The sequence below is a fragment of the Hyperolius riggenbachi genome, chromosome 12, assembly GCF_040937935.1.
Source record: "Hyperolius riggenbachi isolate aHypRig1 chromosome 12, aHypRig1.pri, whole genome shotgun sequence".
In the NCBI taxonomy this organism is placed as follows: Eukaryota; Metazoa; Chordata; class Amphibia; order Anura; family Hyperoliidae; genus Hyperolius; species Hyperolius riggenbachi.
The window spans coordinates 81,220,717-81,243,991 of NC_090657.1; the positions used below are offsets into that span (position 1 = coordinate 81,220,717).

Below are 23,275 nucleotides of genomic sequence, written 5' to 3' on the forward strand. Positions count from 1 at the left end.
CTGCAAACAGCTTCAACAGTTAATGATTATTTATTCCTGTGATACAATGAAAGCAGCCATTTTTTGTTTGTCACATTACACACAGGCAAGCTGATAGCATCTCCAGTCCTCAGCCTGTGACAAATTCAGTCCCCTCTCCTCCTCCCCCCTCCCCTCTGCCTCTGAAATCTCTGGCTAGTAACCTCCTCCCTTCTGCCCAGACTGAGCTCCCATAAGCCCTTGCTACAGTGCCAAGGCACTCTGAAAAAGCTATAGGCGAGGCTTGTTTAGTGTATAGGGAATTAGAGTATTAAAACAAAACTAAAAAAGTATTTGGCTTGAGGAATGCCCTATAAAATATATATGTAAGGTCTTGGCAATCCAGCTTTTTCACTTCTTACGGTCGCTACCGACACCAATACCTGGACCCCCCCCCCCCTCCCCCCCCCCACAGACCCAATTTGAACTCTGGTCTTTACACAAACCTATCAAAGGAGGTCTAATTTCTTACTTATATTCAATTTTTTCACAACCCCTAGAACCCTTGAAACTGGATTCTATGATAAAATGGGAATCTGACTTAGGCATGACCCCGTCCTTAAAACAATGGTCAAATTGCTTTTTATCACTCATGAAAGGGAGTAGCTAATACTCACATATAAAAACCAACTTAAAAATACTACACCGCACTCATCAAGTCCCAACCGAAATCCACCACTTTGACCCCTCTAAATCAAAATTCTGTTTCCAAAATTGTGGTAGGATTGGTACATTTGCCCATACATGGTGGTTCTGTCCAGTTACCCATGACTTTTGGGCTCAAATGTCAGCCCTTATAAATTCAGCACTGGAGAAACCCCTACCTCCTGATCTGCTCCTTCTCCTGTTAGACCATAAACCTAAAGGCTGGAAATATCCCCAACATCGACTGGCCCAACATATTGCCAAGGCTGCCAGAATACTTTTGGCCAGACAATGGCTCCAACCACCTCTCTCCTTGGCTCAGACTAAGGAAATCGTTATTGACATACTTATCAATGAACGTCTTATTGCAATTGTTAATGATACTACTATACCTTTTAATAATACCTGGCAGCCATGGCTATCCCTGGCCGAAACCCAGAATATTAGACATACAGTGTTATCTATACAGCTTTACCATCATAAGCTCTTAAAAGCTACTCGGTTGATGTAAACCATTCCTTAATACTCTTACCAGATTCTGCATTTTTTGAACCCATATCTTTGGCATGTCAATTTTGTTTATCTGTTTTATATGCTTACCGTTTTATACCTGGTCCCACTGGGACAAATGTAATGCTTGTTACTAATTGTAATTTTACGGCCAATCAACATTCAGCAGAGTCCCAGTTATCTAGAACACAACTAACCAGAAGTCTCAACCAACCACAACAAATTTTGGGCAGTACTCAAAGGCTATTTTGTAGGCTCTGCTGTGCTTAACTGCTTAATGACTGCATTACGCTGATGGGCGTGATTGCAGTAGCAACCCCAGTACCCTCTAACGCCATTTGGCGTGAAGTCCTGGGGAGAGGATTTGCAGGAGATGGCGCGCGCGCGATCATCTCCGCTTGAATGACGGAGCTCAGCTCCGTCAGCAGTCTCCCATCGGCAATCGCGAAACCACCGTCTAATAACACTGTACAGTGCTGTGATCTAAGGCAGCGCTGTGCTGGGGACAGCCAGGTGACACGGCTGTCCCCTCTGGAGGCAGAAAGGCGATTGGCTGTCAGAGGCTTAAGCCTATGACAGCCGATCACGCTGATTGGCTGGCGGAGGGAGGGGCAGGTGGGAAAAAATAAAAAAAATTGTAATATTTATTTAAAAGTAAAACAAAAAAATAAATAAACAGAAAGCTCTGTTGGTGGGCAGAAAAGGGGGGGGGGGGGAGAAATCACTTGTACACTGAGTTGTACGGCCCTACAGTGAGGCCTTAAAGCTGCAGTGGCCTTAATTGTAAAAAATAGCCTGATCACTAGGGGGGTGTAAGCCTATGGTCCTCAAGAGGTTAAAGACTGGATTCCATGGCCCTCACAAGGTTAATATACTTTCAATTACTGTATGTTAACATTTAATACAGAGTTTATGTCATGTATACAGAGCTATGTTTAACATTCAGTCTCAAGCAAACAGAAAGCACACTTATCCGGCATCAGCCAATCCCCGTGGGTGCTGGATAATGGGGACTTTGCTGTATGTGGTTATTATTGGAATGTGGGTGGAAAACAGAGTGCCCAGAGGAAACCCACGCAGACACGGGGAGAACATGCAGACTGCATGCAGTCGTGATTCAACTTCGGAACATTGCAAGCAAAGAGTGCTATCCACTATGCCACTGTGCCACCCATAGGCAGTATAGCCAAGTGTGTGTTTTTCTGCAGAAATCGTTGGCGAGACAGAAATAGACTGATTATACCGCATTTTGCTCAACTGACTATCTCTAAAAGTCCCTTCCAAAAGGAAATCGTAATTTACCTGCACACATCTTTGTCAACCAGACCAAATGCTCTTTCCAAAAGTCATACTGGGAAATTACTGTATCTTTTCTACTCTTGATGATGATTATTGATCATTTGATTCATTTTTTAGCAGCCCCGTGCGGAGGCGTCATGCTCGAAGGCTCACCAGTCGGGTGACAATGATTGCATTTCAAGGAGATGACCTGCTGAAACAGATAAGCATAGTAGGAGGGAACAAAACAGGCATCTTCATCCACCAAGTGACTCAGGGGTCAGCAGCTGATGAAATGTCCCTGATGCCTGGATACCAGATTATGGCAGTGAGTATCAGTCACTGAGTTTGTATCTGCCTGTGCACTAAGAAAGGCCATTTCTTGCAGAAATACGCTGTGTACAGTGCAGGGTTTCTGGAAAGCCTGCAAAGGCTCAGGCCTTGGGCAGCTGCAGGTCAAGGGGCACCTGGACATGAAAGAGGGGTTGCTACATATGGAGGAACATACACAAGGAAATTGATGCTCAGGGGAGCTGTTCATAAAAAAGGGGGCTGCTGTACAAGGATGATGAACATAGAAGAGGGAGCTGCACATGGAATGGGTGGGGCGCTGCGGCACAAGGAAGGGGAGTCTCAACATAACTGGCCAAGGGGCACAAAAAGTATATATCCGGCCTTGGCTGTATAGTGCTTGGTACATAGTATACATGCATAGTTGCATACATTATTAACATTATGCAGCTTCCACTTGCAGGGCTTGGGTCCCAGGTATCAAACTTTGAGTAAAACGCTATTTGCATGGAATTTATATGTTCTCCCATGTTCATGCTGGTTTCCTTCTACAAGCCTGTTTCAAACTCTATATTTAAAAAAAAATGGTGTGTATTCACTAAACCCATAACTCGCGTCTCATATACAACACCTGCATTGCTTTTGTAACAAGCAACGTAGGTGTTACATACATAACATGAGTTACACAAATTACGTAACAGGTTACATCGTTTGTGTAAATCCCAATAAACTTAACGTCTGCTGCCTTTAGTGAGTACACAACAGCAGTACAACATATCAAATGCTGAAATAGGGGACTTATACCATGTTTCTCTTTAATGTATTGATAACAGGTGTATTAGACAAACAGAGGCATATCTACAGAGGTGCAGGCATGGCTTGTGCCATGGGTGCCATGCCTGCCCCCTCCTCCCACAATGGGCACCATGCCTGCCCCCTCCTCCCTTATGCTCTACCACCATACTGCGGGATGCCTCTCAGGAATGTGTACCTGTTTTTACTGGAGGACTCCTCTCACTACCTATACTAAGGGGATACTTGGGGGGAGGGGGTACCTATACTAGGTGACACCTGTCAAACCTATACTGGGGGTTACTTATACTGAGGACACCTCTCATTACCTATAAAGGGGGACTACTTATACGGGAGCACACCTCTCGTCACTTATGCTAAAGAAGCCTACTTATATTGGAGAGACACCTCTAACTACATATACTGGGAGGGCGACCTGAACTGGGGGCTACCTATACTGGGTGAACAACCTCCGGCTACCTATCCTAGGGTACTACCTCTGGTTACTTATACTTGGGGGCTAACTTTAGCAACCAGTGCGGGTGGGGGGGAGAGGGGCTACTTATATTGGGAGGACTTGTATCATCCAAAGAAGAAGCTGTTATAATGGGGCAATGTGGTCTATGGCAAGCACTGGAATTGTGCCCCACCCCCCGGGGCACAATTTTAGTGCTTATCATAGGCGCTATTGCACCCATATACGCCCCTGTGGACCAAAAAAAAGTTTGAAACCTCAGAATGTGTTTTTAAAATGTCACTGACTTTCTTAAAACAATAGAGTATTTATAGTGTCTTTAAAGAGCACTACAGAAGCATGCAATTCATGTCGTGTACTATGAAACAAAATTGTTTACACCTGTAAAGGTGAGTTACACAAACCAGCTTTGCTTCGTTCATCACTTCTTTACTTTGCTTATTGGCTACAGTGCCACATTTTCTTTGTATCTTTGTATGCAGGTAGATTTTGATGTTATGAATCCTGCCTATAAGGTGGATCTAGCAGGAATGACCTATGAGGATGCACACTGCACTCTGAATAGAGTGAACGGCTTTTGCTGTCTTTCCGTACGATGCAACATGGAAGGTAAGGAAACATAACTCATGACTTTTTCATGTCTGTAATTTTTAATAACATGTTATATCTTTGCTCGGGCCTGTAACTATTCATTTCTTGAAGATGAGTTATTGGTGAGGATTTCCTCCTGTTCTACCTCTTCTTCTTCTCCCATAATCATGTGCCTGGATGATTATCAGATCAGGCCTTCCCAAGCAAATATTTTTATATGCCTGTTAGAATATTCAAATTATTCTTAAAGGGAATCTGAAGTGAAAAAAACTTATGATATAATGAATTGTAGGTGTTGTACAGCTAAGAAATAGAAGACTAGTAGCAAAGACAAGAGTCTCACATTGTTTCCAGTACAGGAAGAGTTAAGAAACTTCAGTTGTTATCTATGCAAAAGAGCTTCTCTGAGCTCTCCACTTGGGACGGAGACAGTCCTATTTTCTGAAGCACTTATACATCAAAGAAACAGTCAGAGGCAGCTTCAAACAAGGTTTTACTGCAGGGGAGTTCAAAGGGTCATTAACTCTGCTCTGTGTCCTAGTTTAAAATACAGAGTGCAGTTTGTAAAAATATTAGAGAATGATGCAATGCTATAAAAAAAAACCTGTATAACTGAAAATAAAAATATGATCTTTGCTACTAATGTTCTATTTCATATCTGTACTAGAACTACTGGGTATTCTGTAACTTTAGCTGTACTACATATACAATTAATTATATCATACGGTTTGTTTGTTTTTTAGTGTCACTTTAACATTTATAACAGCTTATTAACCACACAAAAAAAATTGTATTTCGATTCATTTTTTCAAAAGTAACAAAAATACTTGACACATTTATTTTTTGTGGAACCTTGCTGATAATATCAGTAAGATAATTAAATTGCTTAACAGTAGCCTTTATACACATATCTAACATTTGGCCACCTCACTCTTGGTAACAACATTGTATCCATCTGATTTTAGAGTATCGAAAGTTGATGCACAGCATAGGGAGTGGGCTGGTCACGTCTGGGGACTCCTTCTATGTCCGTGTAAACCAGTCAATATCGTCACGTGTGGATGGTGGCCTGAAGGTGTCATGTGGCGAGATTCTACACATCACGGATACAATGTTCAAACACCGTTGCCAGTGGTTTGCTTACAGGGTCAATGCGTACACTATGAAAGATGGAGATTATGGAATCATTCCCAATTATAGGCAGTAAGTAACCATCAGTATTATGTGTAAAACAAAGATAAAGGAACAGTGAAATATCATCAAATGTATGAAATATCATCAAAAGTGTATCTCTTAAATGCCAAATTACCATACAAAAATATTAAGCTGCTCACTCGGTCCCTAAAAGAGATGACCTTCTGTATAAGCCAAGGTTTTCTATTCTGTAGAAGAAAATAGCAAATATGGAATAATGTATTAATGACTTGACCACTGAGGGGTTTTTTCCCTTCTGGTCTAGAGCAATTTTCACCTTTCAGTGCTCCTCCCTTTCTTTCGACAATAACTTGATCACTACTAATCACTACTAATCACAGCAAAATATTTCCGTATCTTGTTTTTATTTTAATTAGGCTTTCTTTGGGTGGTACAATATGCTAAGAATTATTCTATTCTAAATGCATTTTAATGGAAATAATAAGAAAAAAATGGAAAAAAAACATTATTTCTCAGTTTTCGGACATTATAATTTTAAAAAAGAACTTTGTACTGTGGATAAGAGCCACACATTTGATTTGCTCTTTTGTCCCAGTTATTGCAACATTTAAAATATTTCCCTAGTACAATGTATGGTGACAATATTTTATTTGGAAATAAAGGTGCATTTTTTCAGTTTTGCATCTATCACTAATTGCAAGCTCATAATTTAAAAAAATAACAGCAATATACCCTCTTGATATGCATATTAAAAAGTTCAGTCCCTAAGGGAACTATTTATGTATTTTGTTTAATTGTCATTTTTTAATGCAAAAATTTAGAGTGTGGGAGGTAAGGAGTTAATTTTAAGGCTGGTTTCACACCAGGACGTTGCGTTTTAGGGGACGTTATGGTCGCACAACGTGCCCCTAATGCAACGCCTGGTGCTCTCTGCTTTGGACGTCAGAGTGAGCCGCGTTGTGCAGCTCACTCTGGCGTCCGTGATGCCGTGATGAGCACTCTTGGACACATGCGGCATCACGTGGTCCCGCCCGGCCAATTGCCGCACAGAGCGGCCACTCAAGGAAGTAAACACTGCACGTCACTGAATGCAGTGAATATTAATTAGCCATGTGCCTGGCCGCTCTCCGCTCCTCCCCAACGTTACTGAGCATGTGCAAACAGTCTAACGCGGCTCTGCCGCTTACAAAGTACTGCATGCAGTACGTTATATTATGGCGCAGCGTTACACTGTAACGCAACATGGGCACTGTGAACAGCCCATTGCTTTTTCATTGCTGTGCGGTGGGGTGCGTTACAGGCTGCTCTAACGTGCACCTATAACGTCCCACTGTGAAACCAGCCTAAATGTAAGTGTAGGTCTTTTATTTAAAAAAAACTTAACTATAAAGAGAGCTAATGCATGAGATAAACAAATAAGGAGAGATAATCCTTGAGATAAGCAGAGATAAATTATGGGTTAAGCCAAATAAGGAGAGATAAACCATGAATTAAGTCAGTTAAGGAGATGTGTCATAAGTTAAGTTAGATAAGGAGAGATAAATCATGAGTTTAGTCATTTAAGGAGAGATACATTGTGAGTTAATAAGAGGAGATAATTTAACAGAAAAAACTTTGTGAATCAGTCCCGATGTTTCATCCTCTGTTTAAAATAACTTTTCAGCACTCTGTAATTTCAAAGATTCCAAAAAGTAGTATTATCTTGCTTGCTGGTGGCTTAAAGCGGACATTTGCACAGGAGAGATTGAAAAGGCAGAGAAATCCACCCTGTGTGTGTTTATAGAGAACAGCCTGTCTAATTCTCCCTTATCTGTAATTATTGAGCTAGTGTAATTTGAGCTGTCAACTGTCTGTCAAGTCTGCCAAGTTGAGAGCTAATATGTAAACGCAGGAGCTTAACCCTTTCTGTGCTCCCAGCAAACCAGGAAGTAACTACAATAGAGCACCTCTGTAGGAGCTCTACAAGCTGTAACCAGGACATATTTTCCTTTAAAGTTTAATATGCTGTTGCTTATGTTTTAGAGCAGAGAGGAAGTTCAGGTCCCCTTTAAAAGGCATTTTATAAAATAGATATAGCCTTTCTACAAGAAACTCATTTCAAGAGTAAATTTGAACCAAGCAAATATTGCAAAAAATATAGCCTATGGTATACTAACTCGAAGGATAGGGGCAGATCGTGTGGGGTGGCCACTATATTTTCTTCCAGGATCTGTTTCGAACCAAGTCAGATCTATAAAGACGATGAGGCTAGGTTACTAATCTTGGTTGGAAAATTGAACGGTAAAACCGTCACGCTGGCAAACATTTATGCGCCAAATAATGGCCAATGTGCTTTTATAAAAAAAGCGCTGGATAAAGTGAGTGAATTAAAAAAAGGGAAAACTATAATGGGAGGAGATTTCAACCTCCCCTTTGAACCCAACCTAGACTCCTCGAAAGGTATGTCCCATATTTCAAAAAAACAAATTACATCCCTCACACAACATTTAAAAAATTATAGAATGGTAGACGTCTGGAGAATTTATAACCTTGGGGTGAGAGATTATACCTTCTATTCGGGAGTACACAACACCTACACTAGATTAGATTTATTCTTATTACCACAAAATGAAATTCTGGAAATAATAGAAATAAAAATAGGAAATATTACTTATTCTGACCATGCACCAGTGATACTCACCCTTAAGTGGAACAAGGATGTCATGACTGATTGGCGGTGGAGATTGGACAGCTCTATCTTGCTTGAGCCTACAGTTAAGGAGACAGTAGCGACCCAGATTAAACAATTCTTTGCAGAAAATCAGGGTTCAGTAAACTCCGGAAAAATAATGTGGGACTCCTTTAAATGTGTTATAAGGGGTTCCTTAATAGCAATAGCAAGTAAAATTAAAAAACAAAAAACTAAGCAGTTAGATAATTTAATGGATGAACTCAAAACAGCGGAAGCCACACATAAGGAAAATCCTGAGCAGGATAATTTTTTGAAAGTTAATTCAATTAGGCATAGGATAAATAAAATATTAAATGAAAAATGTAGTAAAGAATATAAAAAACTCAAAAAAGATTTTGTCATAAACTGTAACAAACCAGGAAAATGTATGGCCAAGCTATCAAAAAAAAAGACAACAGCCCAATTCATAGAAAAAATACAGAATAATTCCGGTCAATTAAGCTACAGCACGCAAGAAATAGGACAAGTATTTGGGAAATATTATGCAGAGCTATATAGTATAAAGCAGGAAATGTCAGTGGATAATATGAACAGGTATCTTACACAAGTAAATTTACCAAAAATTACAGTCGAGAATAAAGATACGCTGGATGCCCCGGTAACAGAAATAGAGTTTAAAGAGGCAATAAATTTGCTTAAAATCGGTAAGAGTCCGGGTCCCGACGGCTTCACCTCGGAGTTCTATAAAGCATTCATAGAGGAGATAGCACCTGACTATTGTTTAATGATTAATAATCTGGATGAAAGTGAGACCTTTTCTAGAGAATCAAATCAGGCCACAATCACCCTAATACATAAAGAAGGTAAAGATCCCATACAGTGTAGCAACTATCGTCCCATTTCGGTAATTAATATTGATGTTAAAATATATTCAAAAATTCTAACATTAAGACTGGAAAAGGTGTTAGATCAGCTACTGGGGAAGGAGCAGATGGGTTTTAGAAAATCGGGCAGACTATCGGATAATATTTCAGCAGCAATAAACTTTATATATAACGCAAAAATTCGTAATGAAGATGCCATCTTAGCGGCCATTGACGCTGAAAAGGCGTTTGACCGTATTTCAAGACCATTTATCTACACAACTTTAGAACACTATGGTATTGGTCCCATCTTTATCAAACGAATCAAAAATCTATATTTAAACCAAACAGCCAGAGTAAAAATCAACGGTACCTTGACACACTCCTTCCCTTTGGGGAACGGCGTGAGGCAGGGATGTCCAATCTCCCCGCTAATATTCAATTTAGGCATAGAAGTGTTAATACGCATGATCCACTCTGACAGGGAGATATCTGGGTGGCATATAGGTAACTATGAAAGTAAACTACTAGCATACGCGGACGACCTTCTTTTGACATTAACCAATCCCCTGACCTCTTTCGAAGAAGCAAATAAAATAATAACTGAATTTTCCAAATACTCGAACTATAAAGTAAACAATTCTAAAACTACAGTATTAAACATAAAAAGTCCCGCCGAAATATTGAGTACCCTACAACTAAGGTATGGCATTCATTATACCAATTCTCATATTAAATATCTCGGTATCAACTTATGTAGTGATTTTAATGATTTATTCAAACATAATTATACACCAGTGCAAAAAGATTGTGAGAAGATACTGAGTAAAATGAAAAATGCCCAATTTAATACAATTGGGAAAATCAACTTTATAAAAATGAAAATTCTTCCTAAAATAATATTTACAGTACAAAATTTGCCAATAAACATCCAAAGGAATTGGTATAATGTCTGGAACAATATATTTCAAAATTTCATATGGAGAACACCAAACCGCAGAATTTCATATAAGATAATAAGCAGGCATAAGAAATTGGGAGGAATGGGGGCACCAAATATTAAACGATATGCCCAATGTTTCCAATTGCAAAGAATTTTAGATCTCAGGATGTGCGACCCGAAGAGATTCTGGACAACATATGAAAGAAGTCTGTTTAATTACGATATGTTAGATTCATGGCACCCCCACACGGTAACAAAACTCCTCCCTTCTATCAGCCGTCCATTATTAGTACCTGCAATTAAAACCCACATGGAAGTTATAAGATCTATGTCAAAGAGCAATAAAATATCATTACTAACCACTCTACGCAATAACCCAGATTTTCAACCTGGCTTAACTTCGGGGTGGCTCAAGGAATGTGGGCTCCCTCGAGATGTTAGAATCCTAGACTTGGTTGGCCACAGAGATTCCACATTGAGGGAGATTTATAACATGGTCAGAATGGATAATGGGCTGTGGAGCTTCCAGGTCAGGAGCTACCTTTCCAAACATAAGGATAATATAAGTAAAACCATAAATATTTATGAAAAGTGTTTTCTTCATTCGAGGGTGGGGAAGGGAATGACAGCAAATTTATATTTTTTTCTTGACAGTTGTCAAACTGATCCTCTACCTAAGTTCTGTAGAAGCTGGGAACAAGACCTAAATCATATCCAAAACTTGGACTGGGGAGCAGTATTCCAGGAAATTTGGACCCCCAGCTATACCTCATTTCAACTTGTTAATTATAAACTCATGACGAGATGGTACTTCACACCCTCTAAGATGGCTTAATTTAAAGGCGGAAATGGGAACTGTTGGAGATGTCTTACTGCGTTTGGTTCACATATGCATATGTGGTGGTCGTGCCCGGTTATACAGAACTTTTGGAGAGAGATAGGAGATTTCATTAAACTTCCTTCCCCTTTTCATCCCAGTACCGCTCTGTTGAGCTGCATGGAACCTGACCGCTTTAGACATGCAAATAAACTAGTAATCCCTGCAGCAATTGTGGCCAGGAAACTTATAGCAAAATCCTGGAAGAACCCCGAAGCTCCCAGTATGGAAGAGTGGATATGGATGATGTCAGATTTTTTGCAAGGTGGCGAGGGCAGTGTAGAAGATGCTGGCACCAACAAACAAATGGAGGAATGGAAAATTGCATGGGAAAAAATAAGTAACATATAATATGTAGCTGAGTATTTGAAGTGGAGGGGATGAGGAGAAAAGAACCAAATAATCACTATATTACCAACTGAAATTGTAAGGATAAATGGATGGATGAATGTGCAGATGCATGGATATATGTTGAAGTATAGAAGGCACTTATATGAATGTGTATGAAAGGTGAAATAAGAGTAATTGCTTTGCTTCTCAGCTTAGATATGTGACCTGTTTGTGCATGAGGCCTGTCCCCTCCATTGGCTTGGTCCGGCCCTGATGGCTCATGCATGGAGGGCATGTCCATAAAATAAGTAGGTGGTCGGAAAGGGATATTAACCACTTAATGTTAAGATGGGTAGGTGGAGTTTGTTTTTTGCTGGTGCTTGTGTTTTTTTTTTGTTTTTCTTACTTTCTTTTTTCTCTCTCTTACTATAATTAGTTTGACCTGAGCCACTGGTGGAATATTTGATATATTGTAGTGATGATGGAGTGAGGGAGGGGGGGAGGAGAGGAAAGAAAATCAAACTATGATGCAGACCTGAGACCCACGTATGATGGCTTCACAGCTGTCACATGGTCATATCTGGGTCACATACCGGCTGAGTTTGAAAAAAAAAAAAAAAAGGCATTTTATTGATAAGGTTTGAAAATATCACCTAGAAGAAAACTTAGGAGAATACGTTAATTGAATAAGGGCTTTTATCCATTACTCAAGTTTGGAAGACAGCTTAACCCATCCAGATTTTCAAGTTTTTATACACTCTGTGATTGTGAACAAATCCTAATTATTTTGGGGTGATGTATGTAGCCATATTAATTAGAGGGGTTTATTACCTATTAATAAAGTATGTATCATTTTTGATAATCGACTGCATGACTTTTTTTGTGGAAGGGAGGCAGATTATGATGTACAATGCAATTAATATGTTGACTTTTTCAAGCAGAGCTATTGCTTTCGTTGTTTTGATTATTCACATGCCATGGATGCAGTTCTAGATTAACCGTGGCAATTTAAATCTATACCAGTTTGTGGCTGCTTATTTCTGCCAGGGCATAGAAATCAATTACCACGCTCGCCGGACCCGCCGCTACCGCCAATCATGCTGCTCTCACATCTCTCATCCCAATGAGGGCAGTGCTCTGTGAGCTGGTTAGGAGCCGATTTCATTGGTTCCTGACCTGTGACCACTGTGAGCCAATTTTATTGGCTCACATTGATCACAGGGTCAGCTCACAGAGCTCTTCCATCAAGGCAACAGCAGAGCGAGGGGCCTGCGGCCATGGGTGAGCAGCGTGAATGGCGAGAGCAACGGGTCTTAGCGGCAATGCGTCGGTAGGAGCCTTGCTTTGGTACCAGAAGTCTCTAGTCCTAAAGTGTCGAGAGACTGCTGGTACACAAGTGGTTAAGCTTTTTTTGGCCAGTTCTATAGATCTATTAGCCTTCCACACACTGTTTCATTACTGAATAAATGTTTCTTGATTAGCATTTGCTACTCAGAAATCAGTCTTAAGTTACCCCAGAAAATGTTTCTCTGCTGATTTTTCTCACAGCTCAAATAACTTGCTCAGCCCACAAACTAACATACAATCAAGGTGTGATTCAACTGAAGGTTTTTGTAACGATCGGTGTAACACAGAGAGGATCTGATTACCGGTGATCTGCAGTATCACCGAGAATACAGATATATACCCGATTATTGATGATCTGCAGTATCACCGATAATCAGATATACCTCTAACCTCTGGACACCTGAGTAATATGAGTGTTTGGTGCAACAGTAATACTTTGAGGAGAGCACCCGTGTCGAGGGTGCCAGGCAGTAAGAGATACTGCCCAAGAACAAGCTCCTTCCAATGGTCTGAGGCTCCCCAAGGGGAGGAGTCAGGCTGAGAGTGGGAAGGACCAGAGTGTGAGTGACACCAATGGTGGAGTGTCACTGACAGATCTGTGAACTATCTCTAAACAGGGGAGATAGTTCTCGAGGTCGGACAGGCCAGGTCGGCAACAGACAGACAGATGAGATACAGAGACAGGAGACAGATACGGAATCCAAAGACAAGCAGGGTTCAGCAACAGAGTATCAGATATAGCGAAGTACCAATCAAGAGAGTGGTCAGGAAAGCAGGAAGTCATAACAGATAATAACAATGCCTAGTCTGAGGTGTGAGCTCCGTGATCATCAACACCCTGGAACTAGTCTGATATATAACAGAGTGGTAATACAGTTCCCTAGTCTTGGGTGTGAGTTCCTTGATCATCAACACCCTGGAACTAGTCTGAAGTATAACAGGATGGTAATACAGGTCCCTAGTCTTGGGTGTGAGTTCCTTGATCATCAACACCCTGGAACTAGTCTGAAGTATAACAGAATAACAATACACAGATACTGACAAAAAGGTCTGAGTGCTACCACGTAGTGATCGCAACGGCAGACACCAGAGAAATGACCAGCACCCAGTATATATACTATAGCGCTCTCCAGCGCCTTCCCTAAGTGCTGGACCAATCAGAAATGGTTGAATTGTCAGCTGACCGGCTTGGTCAGCTGACACCCTTCTGGCTGTCTTAAAAGTTCTGCCTCTCCACGCGCGCGCGCGTCCTTATGAATCTGTGTGGACTATCAGTCCCAGCCACACCAGACATGTGTTGCAATGTATCCACTGTGCAGGGCGCGGAACCAGCCGCACCGCTATCCGAGCATGCGGCGGTTTCTCCGCGTTCAGCCATGCTGACAGATGTAGGCCTATGTGTTCAAACCGCCGTGTCACATGCGGAATCCGCCGCATTGGACGCGGAAACAGCTGCCTTGCTCTGAGCACCCGCGGCGGCTTTTCCGCGTTTTCTCACAGTTTTAAAGCCAGCCAAAAGAATGTATACCCTTTTGAAAATCAATTGAATGGAATCGAATTATTATTAAACCACATAAAATTAGCTGATCAAAAAATTATTGTACTGTTCATTATAATATTCACAATGAAAATAGGTGTAGCGTGTTATTTTTTTTTCTTCTCAGTCAGTTAGAATATTTTACAAAACCCTAAAAAGAACATTGTGGAGTAATGTTGTCTCCTCAGAGCTGTAGGAAATAGCTAAAAGATTATTTTTTTCTATTTTTTTTTTACTATGCTAAAAAATTGCGTGTTTGAAATGTGTGACCGCTGAATTATTTCTGCAGTTGTCATGCTGTTTTCTAGCATTAAATAGACAGTCATACTATTTTGATTGGAATATTACATTATAAAATGTATACATGGAGAATGAGGCTCTCCTGGGCTGTGCTTTCGAGATTTATGCAGACACGGAAGTAAACCCTATCTCCTCTCTCTTCCTTACTATTTTTTCAGAAGACGATGAAGAGTACACATTGTAGCAAAAAATCACCTTAATTAAAAAATAAAATATCATCATCATAAATAGCAACAATTATGCAAGTGAACAGAGGCGCCAAGAGGATAAAAGGAAGCTAAATGAGCTTAAAAAACAGATTCTTGGTAAATAGAGGAGGTAGTGGTGGACTTACCTCCTCCAAGTAGACACACAACGACTGTAGTAAAGACAGTCAATGTATTTTATTTATGAACTCCAAATATGCAACGTGTTTCGCAGGTTTGATCCCGCTTCATCAGGCAATAACAACGGAGCAATAGCATATGTGGTCAGTAGAAGAGCCAGGCACCATTTAAGTTTTGGGATAAATGGCAGAAATAGCCCTATAAAATTTGTGTTATATATCCAGAGTAGCACTTTTTATTTTTAAACTATAGTGGATAAAATCTGTGAAATAATGTATTTTTTCAGGATTTTTTTTGTAAAAAGCATACAAAATAAAATAATTCTTAGGAGAAAATACTTCCCAAAGAAAGACTAGTTTTTCCTGAAAAAAAATTATACATATATCACTATAGTTGTCTTAGTAGTGTTAGTTAGTTTTTTAAGTATTGTTAAAGTTATTGGTGATTGAATAGGGACATAGCTAAAGTATTAAAACTGCTCTGGCCCTTAAGGGGGTTTTATATGTCTGGTTAAAGAGAACCTGATGTGAAAATAAACTGAGATAAATGCTGGGTTTTCATCCATGTCCTCAGAACTGCTGGCTGGCATAGCCAGTATTGCTGAGTCAAACTGTGTGGGGCTCTGCCATACTAAGCTATACCAGCCCACATGATAGGCTTTCTGACACCATCTCTTCCCATCACTTCCCATCATTCTGTGACAAGCGACCGGACCAGCTAAACACTAGAGCCCTGGCAGAAGCATCTTCATTGCTCCCACCAGCGCCCCCCACTGGTGCACTAGGTGGACCAATGAGAATCAGAGAAAGTGGAGGAGAATGGTGGTCTCAGCTGATCGGAAGCCTAGTACAGAGTGGCAGACGTTGGGTAAGTTCTGGGGACCTTTTTGTCTTTGCTGGTAACTAGAGGCAGACAGTGACAAAAGCAGCGAAACTCTGAGAGCAGCGAGGTAGTAGTGCCATGGAGCTGAAGAACAGCTCCATGACACAAATCCTCTCTCCCCATCGCCCGCCACAAAGGAACATCACTCAGGTGAATAGCTACTATTTGCCTGAGTAATGTTTTTAAAGAAACAGTATCAATAACCAAGTGTTCTAAAATGACAATGTACAAATAATGTCTAAGTTACTGTGTAAGTATTTTCCTACTTTTCAAGTTAAATATCGGAGGCAAAATCTGTTTAGTTTTGTGTAGGTTGTAGCTGCATTGGAACAAATCATTAGCAAAGTGCTTCAATATTACACAGCCAATGTTGTTCTTTGCATATAAGACTACAGAGTATTTTTTTTCAAAGCAAAAAAAAAAAAGTTTAATATGCAAAAGCCTGAGTATCAGGCTTCACATACAATTACAAATGTTTATGCTGCACATGATAAGATACATTTCCTCTGCTCTCGGTGCAGAAAGTTCATTCAGAGAGACAAGCAGCCGCAGTTAAGCTAGTGAGACCTATCATCAGCTAAAGGTATAAAGTACACACAGGGTTACCAGAAGTAGGTAGAGGGAATCCCACCTCCTCTCATAATTCATGACATGATGTTACCAGAGCCATCGCCCTGGCCAGTCAGTGAATTGTGAAAGAAATTTGATAACAGTAAACACAGAGATAAGCAGTGAAAAGTATACTGCAGTAGTTAGGAACACAATACCAGTTGTTACAACAACCATGTTAATTGATATTGTTCCTTTAATGCTTGACTATTGTACAAGTGAAGCCGGCAATTTGATTTGGTAATCCTTGTGTGATTTTAAGGCATACTGCCATTTACAGTTATGCTTACATTTATTTTAGATACAATAGATCCAATCCAATTCATTTTTTCTCCTAAGTCTTCTCCTAGGTGTTATTTTCACATCTTATCAATATAATGCCTCAGATCGGGGGGATCTGGTTATATACAAAGGGGATCTGGTTATATACAAGGGTGAACTGGTTATATACACTAAAGGAAGAGGGGATCTGGCTACCTCCACAAAATATAAGCCCATACACAACTTTTAAAGGAGAAATTAGTATAAGACAATGTTTCCCTTCAGTAATTTACTGGAAATTTCTCTCAACCTATCACAATAAGGCCAGAAACTCACTAGGAGTGATTTCTAATCGCTAGTGATTTGAAAAAGCTAATGCAATGCTATGGAAGATTTTTGAAAAATCACATCGCTCCAGTGGGATCACACCCATACCATTACATTAGCAAGAGTTTTCAAATCGCAAACCGCTCAGAAAATCACTCCTAGTGGGTTTCTGGCCTAATGATAATCAGGTTTAATCTTCTTTTCACAGACACTATTGTTCCTCCATAACTTAATATTTATCACCTCTTCATTCATAAATGGAATTTTAAACATTCACTTCACTTCTAAGTATTTCCATCACTTGCACTTTTAGCCTGTAATTTTAATCTAACCCAGTCCTAAATGTTTCAATGTCTCTTGTTACTGTTAAACTAGAGATATATATGATGATGGTAAGGGATGTAGGTACCACCTTATAACACTAGATGTCCCCATTGTATAAGAATAGTTATCAAAAATAATTGGCTACGAACGTTTATTGTGTGTTTAAAACTGAATTTGGAGAGATGGGTACTTGTTCTTATTCATTTAAACCATATCACTGCTGATTTAATTTAATATACAAATTTGGGTTACTTGTTTAGTCATAGACATATAGGTCTTGGCCGTACTTGCACTACCTGGTATAGTCAAACACAAAACCACTAGCATTCCACCACAATTCAGAAGCGCTACTCGTCCATCAGACACCCCATAGCTCCCACCTGTGCCTCTTTTGGTGGGACAGTCCCTCTTTGGGAACCAAATCCCTTTGTCCCTCTTTCTTCCCTCATGTGTTCCTCTTTCAGGACTGATGTACAGATCTATGTAAATATATGCATTTTTCTACTGAAAAATATGTTCTAAACTTTATTACCATCATTTAGATTGATACGTTTTTCATTTTCAAATGTCAATATGAAGGAAAATGAACCAGGATAGAAAGGACCAGTGTGGTTTGAACTATAAAACAGCATATTTTTCTTATGAAAACTTTATGGTACGCTAGACTAGGGGTGTGCCTGGGGCATGTTTAGGGGTGTGGCAGAGGCATGGCTTAAATGTCCCTCTTTCTTATCTCAAAAAGTTGGAAGGTATGCCATACCTTACCTGTGACCCTTTTTATTACTCATATCCACTATTTTTCCCAGTACCTCTATGTTTTTTGTGCAAATAAGAATTTTTGAGCATATGATACATTTTAGCATATGTATTTTTAACATATGATTATTTATATACTCAGTCTCTTATTTATTTATACATAATATAGATGGGATATTAGTTGTTGTATGCATCAATTTAAGGGGGGGTTAATTGATTTCTGAGTAATATGGCATAGAGAAAAGTATCATCATTCACACAGCATTTATTTTTGTCTTTAACACCTAAACTGAACTCTATGATCGATGTGTATGTATGATACATATACTATTGACTAACTCTAATGTACAGGGTGGGCCATTTATATGGATACCCTTAATATGGCTATTTATATGGATACACCATTTTATGTGAATGGTGAAGTTAACAAACAAAACCACCGCTATTGGTCTGACACTAACTAGTGTTGGGCGAACAGTGTTCGCCACTGTTCGGGTTCTGCAGAACATCACCCTGTTCGGGTGATGTTCGAGTTCGGCCGAACACCTGACGGTGCTCGGCCAAACCGTTCGGCCATATGGCCGAACTAAGAGCGCATGGCCGAACGTTCCCCGAACGTTCGGCTAGCGCTGTGATTGGCCGAACGGGTCACGTGGTTCGGACCCGAACGCGCTCTGATTGGCCGAACTGTCACGTGGTTCGGGTAAATAAATACCCGAACCACGTCATATCTCCGCCATTTGTCTGTGGGTTTAGCTTTGGGTAGGCAGGCAGGGTAGTTCGCGCTCCAGCCACGCTAGCCAGGGTCCCCCCTGTCATTGTGTCACTGCTGGGAACAGTAGTACACCGCTTGCTCAGCCACACTATATAGCATTCTGTTTACTGCCACTCTGTGTACCTCGCTCAGCCACACTATATAGCATTCTGTTTACTGCCACTCTGTGTCTGCTGGGAATAGTAGTACACCGCTTGCTCAGCCACACTATATAGCATTCTGTTTACTGCCACTCTGTGTACCTCGCTCAGCCACACTATATAGCATTCTGTTTACTGCCACTCTGTGTCTGCTGGGAATAGTGGTACACCGCTCGCTCAGCCACACTATATAGCATTCTGTTCACTGTTCTGTGTCTGCTGGGAATAGTGGTACACCGCTCGCTCAGCCACACTATATAGCATTCTGTTTACTGTTCTGTGTCTGCTGGGAATAGTGGTACACCGCTCGCTCATCCACACTATATAGCATTCTGTTCACTGTTCTGTGTCTGCTGGGAATAGTGGTACACCGCTCGCTCAGCCACACTATATAGCATTCTGTTCACTGTTCTGTGTCTGCTGGGAATAGTGGTACACCGCTCGCTCAGCCACACTATATAGCATTCTGTTCACTGTTCTGTGTCTGCTGGGAATAGTGGTACACCGCTCGCTCAGCCACACTATATAGCATTCTGTTTACTGTTCTGTGTCTGCTGGGAATAGTGGTACACCGCTCGCTCAGCCACACTATATAGCATTCTGTTTACTGTTCTGTGTCTGCTGGGAATAGTGGTACACCGCTCGCTCAGCCACACTATATAGCATTCTGTTTACTGTTCTGTGTCTGCTGGGAACAGTAGTACACCGCTCGCTCAGCCAGAGTATATAGCATTGTGTTTACTGCCACTCTGTGTACACCGCTCAGCCAGACTATATACCATTGTTTACTGACACTCTGTGTACACCGCTCAGCCAGACTATATACCATTGTTTACTGACACTCTGTGTACACCGCTCAGCCAGACTATATACCATTGTTTACTGCCACTCTGATTCTGCTGGGAACAGTAGTACACCGCTCGCTCAGCCAGACTATATACCATTGTTTACTGACACTCTGTGTACACCGCTCAGCCAGACTATATACCATTGTTTACTGCCACTCTGATTCTGCTGGGAACAGTAGTACACCGCTCGCTCAGCCAGACTATATACCATTGTTTACTGACACTATATAGCAGACTATATAGCATTGTGTGTACACCGCTCAGCCAGACTATATACCATTGTTTACTGACACTCTGTGTACACCGCTCAGCCAGACTATATACCATTGTTTACTGCCACTCTGATTCTGCTGGGAACAGTAGTACACCGCTCGCTCAGCCAGACTATATACCATTGTTTACTGACACTCTGTGTACACCGCTCAGCCAGACTATATACCATTGTTTACTGCCACTCTGATTCTGCTGGGAACAGTAGTACACCGCTCGCTCAGCCAGACTATATAGCATTGTGTTTACTGCCACTCTGTGTACACCGCTCAGCCACACTATATAGCATTGCGTACTCTGCCAGTCAGTGTGTATATTGCTGGGATCAGTAATACTCCACTCACCGTCAACCACTATATGAGCTCAACATGAGTTCCCCAGAGACCTCCGCTGTGAGCAGCACTCCCAACAACAGCAACAGCCAACGCCCCACGCAAGCTATAACATCCACCCCAGCAGCCAGTGGTCAGCAGCAGCCCTCCCCGGAGGAGAACGTTGTGTCCATCAGTCCGTCGCCAGAGCGATTAATGAGGGCTGCCATTGAGGAGATGATGGGGCCTGATGTGGAGGAGGAGGTCTGGCTCAGGCCAGCATCCCAAGTTAATGTTGAGGACGATGAGGGGTCTGTGTCTGGGGATGTTGGGGTGGCAGAGGTGGTGGGTGGGTCAGACTCAGGAGAAGAGTTGTATGATGAGGATGATGATCGGGACCATCTGTATGTGCCTCAGAGTCCGACCCCGGAAAACATGTTGTATCGTGTGTTTAGGTACTAAAATCTGCGTTCCCTCCCAGTAGTGTTGGGCGAACAGTGTTTGCCACTGTTCGGGTTCTGCAGAACATCACCCTGTTCGGGGTGACTATATAGCAGACTATATAGCATTGTGTTTAATGCCACTCTGTGTACACGGCTCAGCCACACTATATAGCATTGTGTTTACTTCCACTCTGTGTCTGCTGGGAACAGTAGTACACCGCTCACCCGCCACTGTATAGCATTGTGCTCTGTGTCACTGCTGACAATAGTGGTACACCGCTCACCCACCACTGTATAGCATTTCTGTACTGCCACTGTACTGCTGCCAGTCAGCGTGTACTTTAAGGATAAGTGAAATGAGGAAGAAATCCGGTGAAAGAGGGAGGGGCAAGGGAAGAGGTGTTTCCCCTGACGGTTCACGTACAGGCCACAGGGGAGCACCCAAGAAAACCCACTCAATACTGCCCATGTTGTCCAGGACAACAACCCTCACAGATCCAAAAGAACAGGACCAGATAATTACTTGGATGACCTCTCAAGCGTCCAGCAGTGGGTTAAGCAGCACCAGCACATCACGCACGAGGTCCGAGTCCTCAGCCAGTTAAAGTCTGGGCTTTCTTTGAAGACTGCACTGAGGATGTTACCATGGCGATTTGCAAGGTGTGCAAGACCCGCCTGAGCAGGGGGAAAAGTATTAACAACCTCTCCACCACCAGCATGAGCCGCCACATTCTATCCAAACATCCCACTCTGTGGGCAAACGCGGCAGGACAGGGTACCACCAGCAACACTGCCTCCCTTGGGTTCACCAGACTCACCACCAGACCCGCCTCAGCAGCAGCAGTAGCCCAGCCATTGCGTGGTTCACAACATTCACAAACATCAGACGATGCTGACACTGTCACTTTCCGGACTAGTGCTCTTGAGGTCTCCCAGTGTTCATCAAACACAACAACCAACAGCCCTTCGGTGTGCAGCGCTACGGTTGAGTTGTCTGTCTCTGAGATGTTTGAGCACAAGAGGAAATTGCCAGCAAATGACCCCCGGGCCGTGGCAGTAACAGCCAGCCAGCATAGCCAAGCTTCTGGCCTGCGAAATGCTGCCATATCGAGTGGTGGAGACAAACAGCTTCAAGGGCATGATGTCAGTGGCCATCCCACGTTACGTGGTTCCCAGCCGCTACCACTTTGCGCGCTCTGCAGTGCCTGAGTTGCATGAGCACGTGGTCAGCTAAATAACCCGAAGCTTGAAGAATGCCGTTGCCTGCAAGGTTCACCTCACCACTGACACCTGGACGAGTGCGTTCGGCCAGGGTCGATACATCTCCCTTACCGCGCACTGGGTGAACCTTGTGGAGCCTGGCAGCGATTCCTCACCTGCTACGGCGCGGGTGTTGCCCACGCCGCAAACAGCTGGATAACAACAGCAGCACCTACCTCTCTGACTCCTTCTCCTCCAACGCATCTCAAAGCTGTACCTCATCCGGAAATGCTAACCCAGCACCAGCAGCAGTAGGATCGTGGAAGCAGTGCAGCACAGCTGTTGGCATGCGTCAGCAAGCGTTGCTGAAGCTGATCTGCCTTGGGGATAAGCAGCACACAGGGGAGGAAATTTGGAGGGGAATAAAGGAACAGACGGATTTGTGGCTGGCACCGCTGGACCTGAAACCGGGCATGAAGCTAGACACCTGGCACGAACTGGCAATGTACGCAATAGAGGTGCTGGCTTGCCCGGCAGCCAGCGTTATGTCGGAACGCTGTTTCAGTGCTGCCGGAGGCATCATCACAGATCGGCGTATCCGCCTCTCCACAGAAAATGCAGACCGTCTGACTCAAATTAAAATGAATCAATCCTGGATTGGAAACGACTACGCAACACTCCTGGACCCCAACCAAGTAACATGACCGATGAACATCTGGGATGGTTTAGCGTTTCCGGTCCCTGTTTATTGAACCTCTCATCTGTATTACATTTATGACTGCATGGCGGCAAAAAGCATTGCTGCTATATCCGCACGCTTTTTGTCCTCATGCAAGGCCTGGGTTGTTGTGTCTCACAAAGCGTGGCCTTCTCCTCCTGCGCCTCCTCCTGTTCCATCACGTGTGCTGCTGCTGCTGCTGCTGCTGCTGGGTTACCGTTGCCGGTCCCTGTTTATGGAACCTCTTATCTTTATTACATTTATGACTACATGGCGGTACAAAGCATGCTATCCGCACGCTTTTTGTCCTCATGCAAGGCCTGGGTTGTTGTGTCTCACAAAGCGTGGCCTTCTCCTCCTGCGCCTCCTCCTGTTCCATCACGTGTGCTGCTGCTGCTGCTGCTGCTGCTGGGTTACCGTTGCCGGTCCCTGTTTATGGAACCTCTTATCTTTATTACATTT

The 23,275-nt window shown here is 42.2% G+C and overlaps 1 protein-coding gene and 1 long non-coding RNA gene across 2 annotated transcripts in view; one reads left to right on the forward strand and one right to left on the reverse strand.

The window, feature by feature from the left end:
• CARD14 (caspase recruitment domain family member 14) overlaps positions 1-23,275 on the forward strand; it is a 123,462-nt gene that overhangs the window by 74,911 nt on the left and 25,276 nt on the right. The window contains exons 14-16 of the mRNA XM_068262430.1: positions 2,590-2,779; positions 4,492-4,618; positions 5,566-5,803. Coding sequence (XP_068118531.1) covers positions 2,590-2,779; positions 4,492-4,618; positions 5,566-5,803 — 555 coding nt within the window. The remainder of the gene's footprint in view (positions 1-2,589; positions 2,780-4,491; positions 4,619-5,565; positions 5,804-23,275) is intronic.
• Positions 5,501-23,275, reverse strand: part of LOC137541240 (uncharacterized) — a 30,150-nt gene continuing 12,375 nt past the window's right edge. The window contains exons 2-3 of the long non-coding RNA XR_011025107.1: positions 5,910-5,982; positions 5,501-5,760 (exon numbers count right to left, since the gene is read on the reverse strand). This is a non-coding gene — a long non-coding RNA (uncharacterized lncRNA). The remainder of the gene's footprint in view (positions 5,761-5,909; positions 5,983-23,275) is intronic.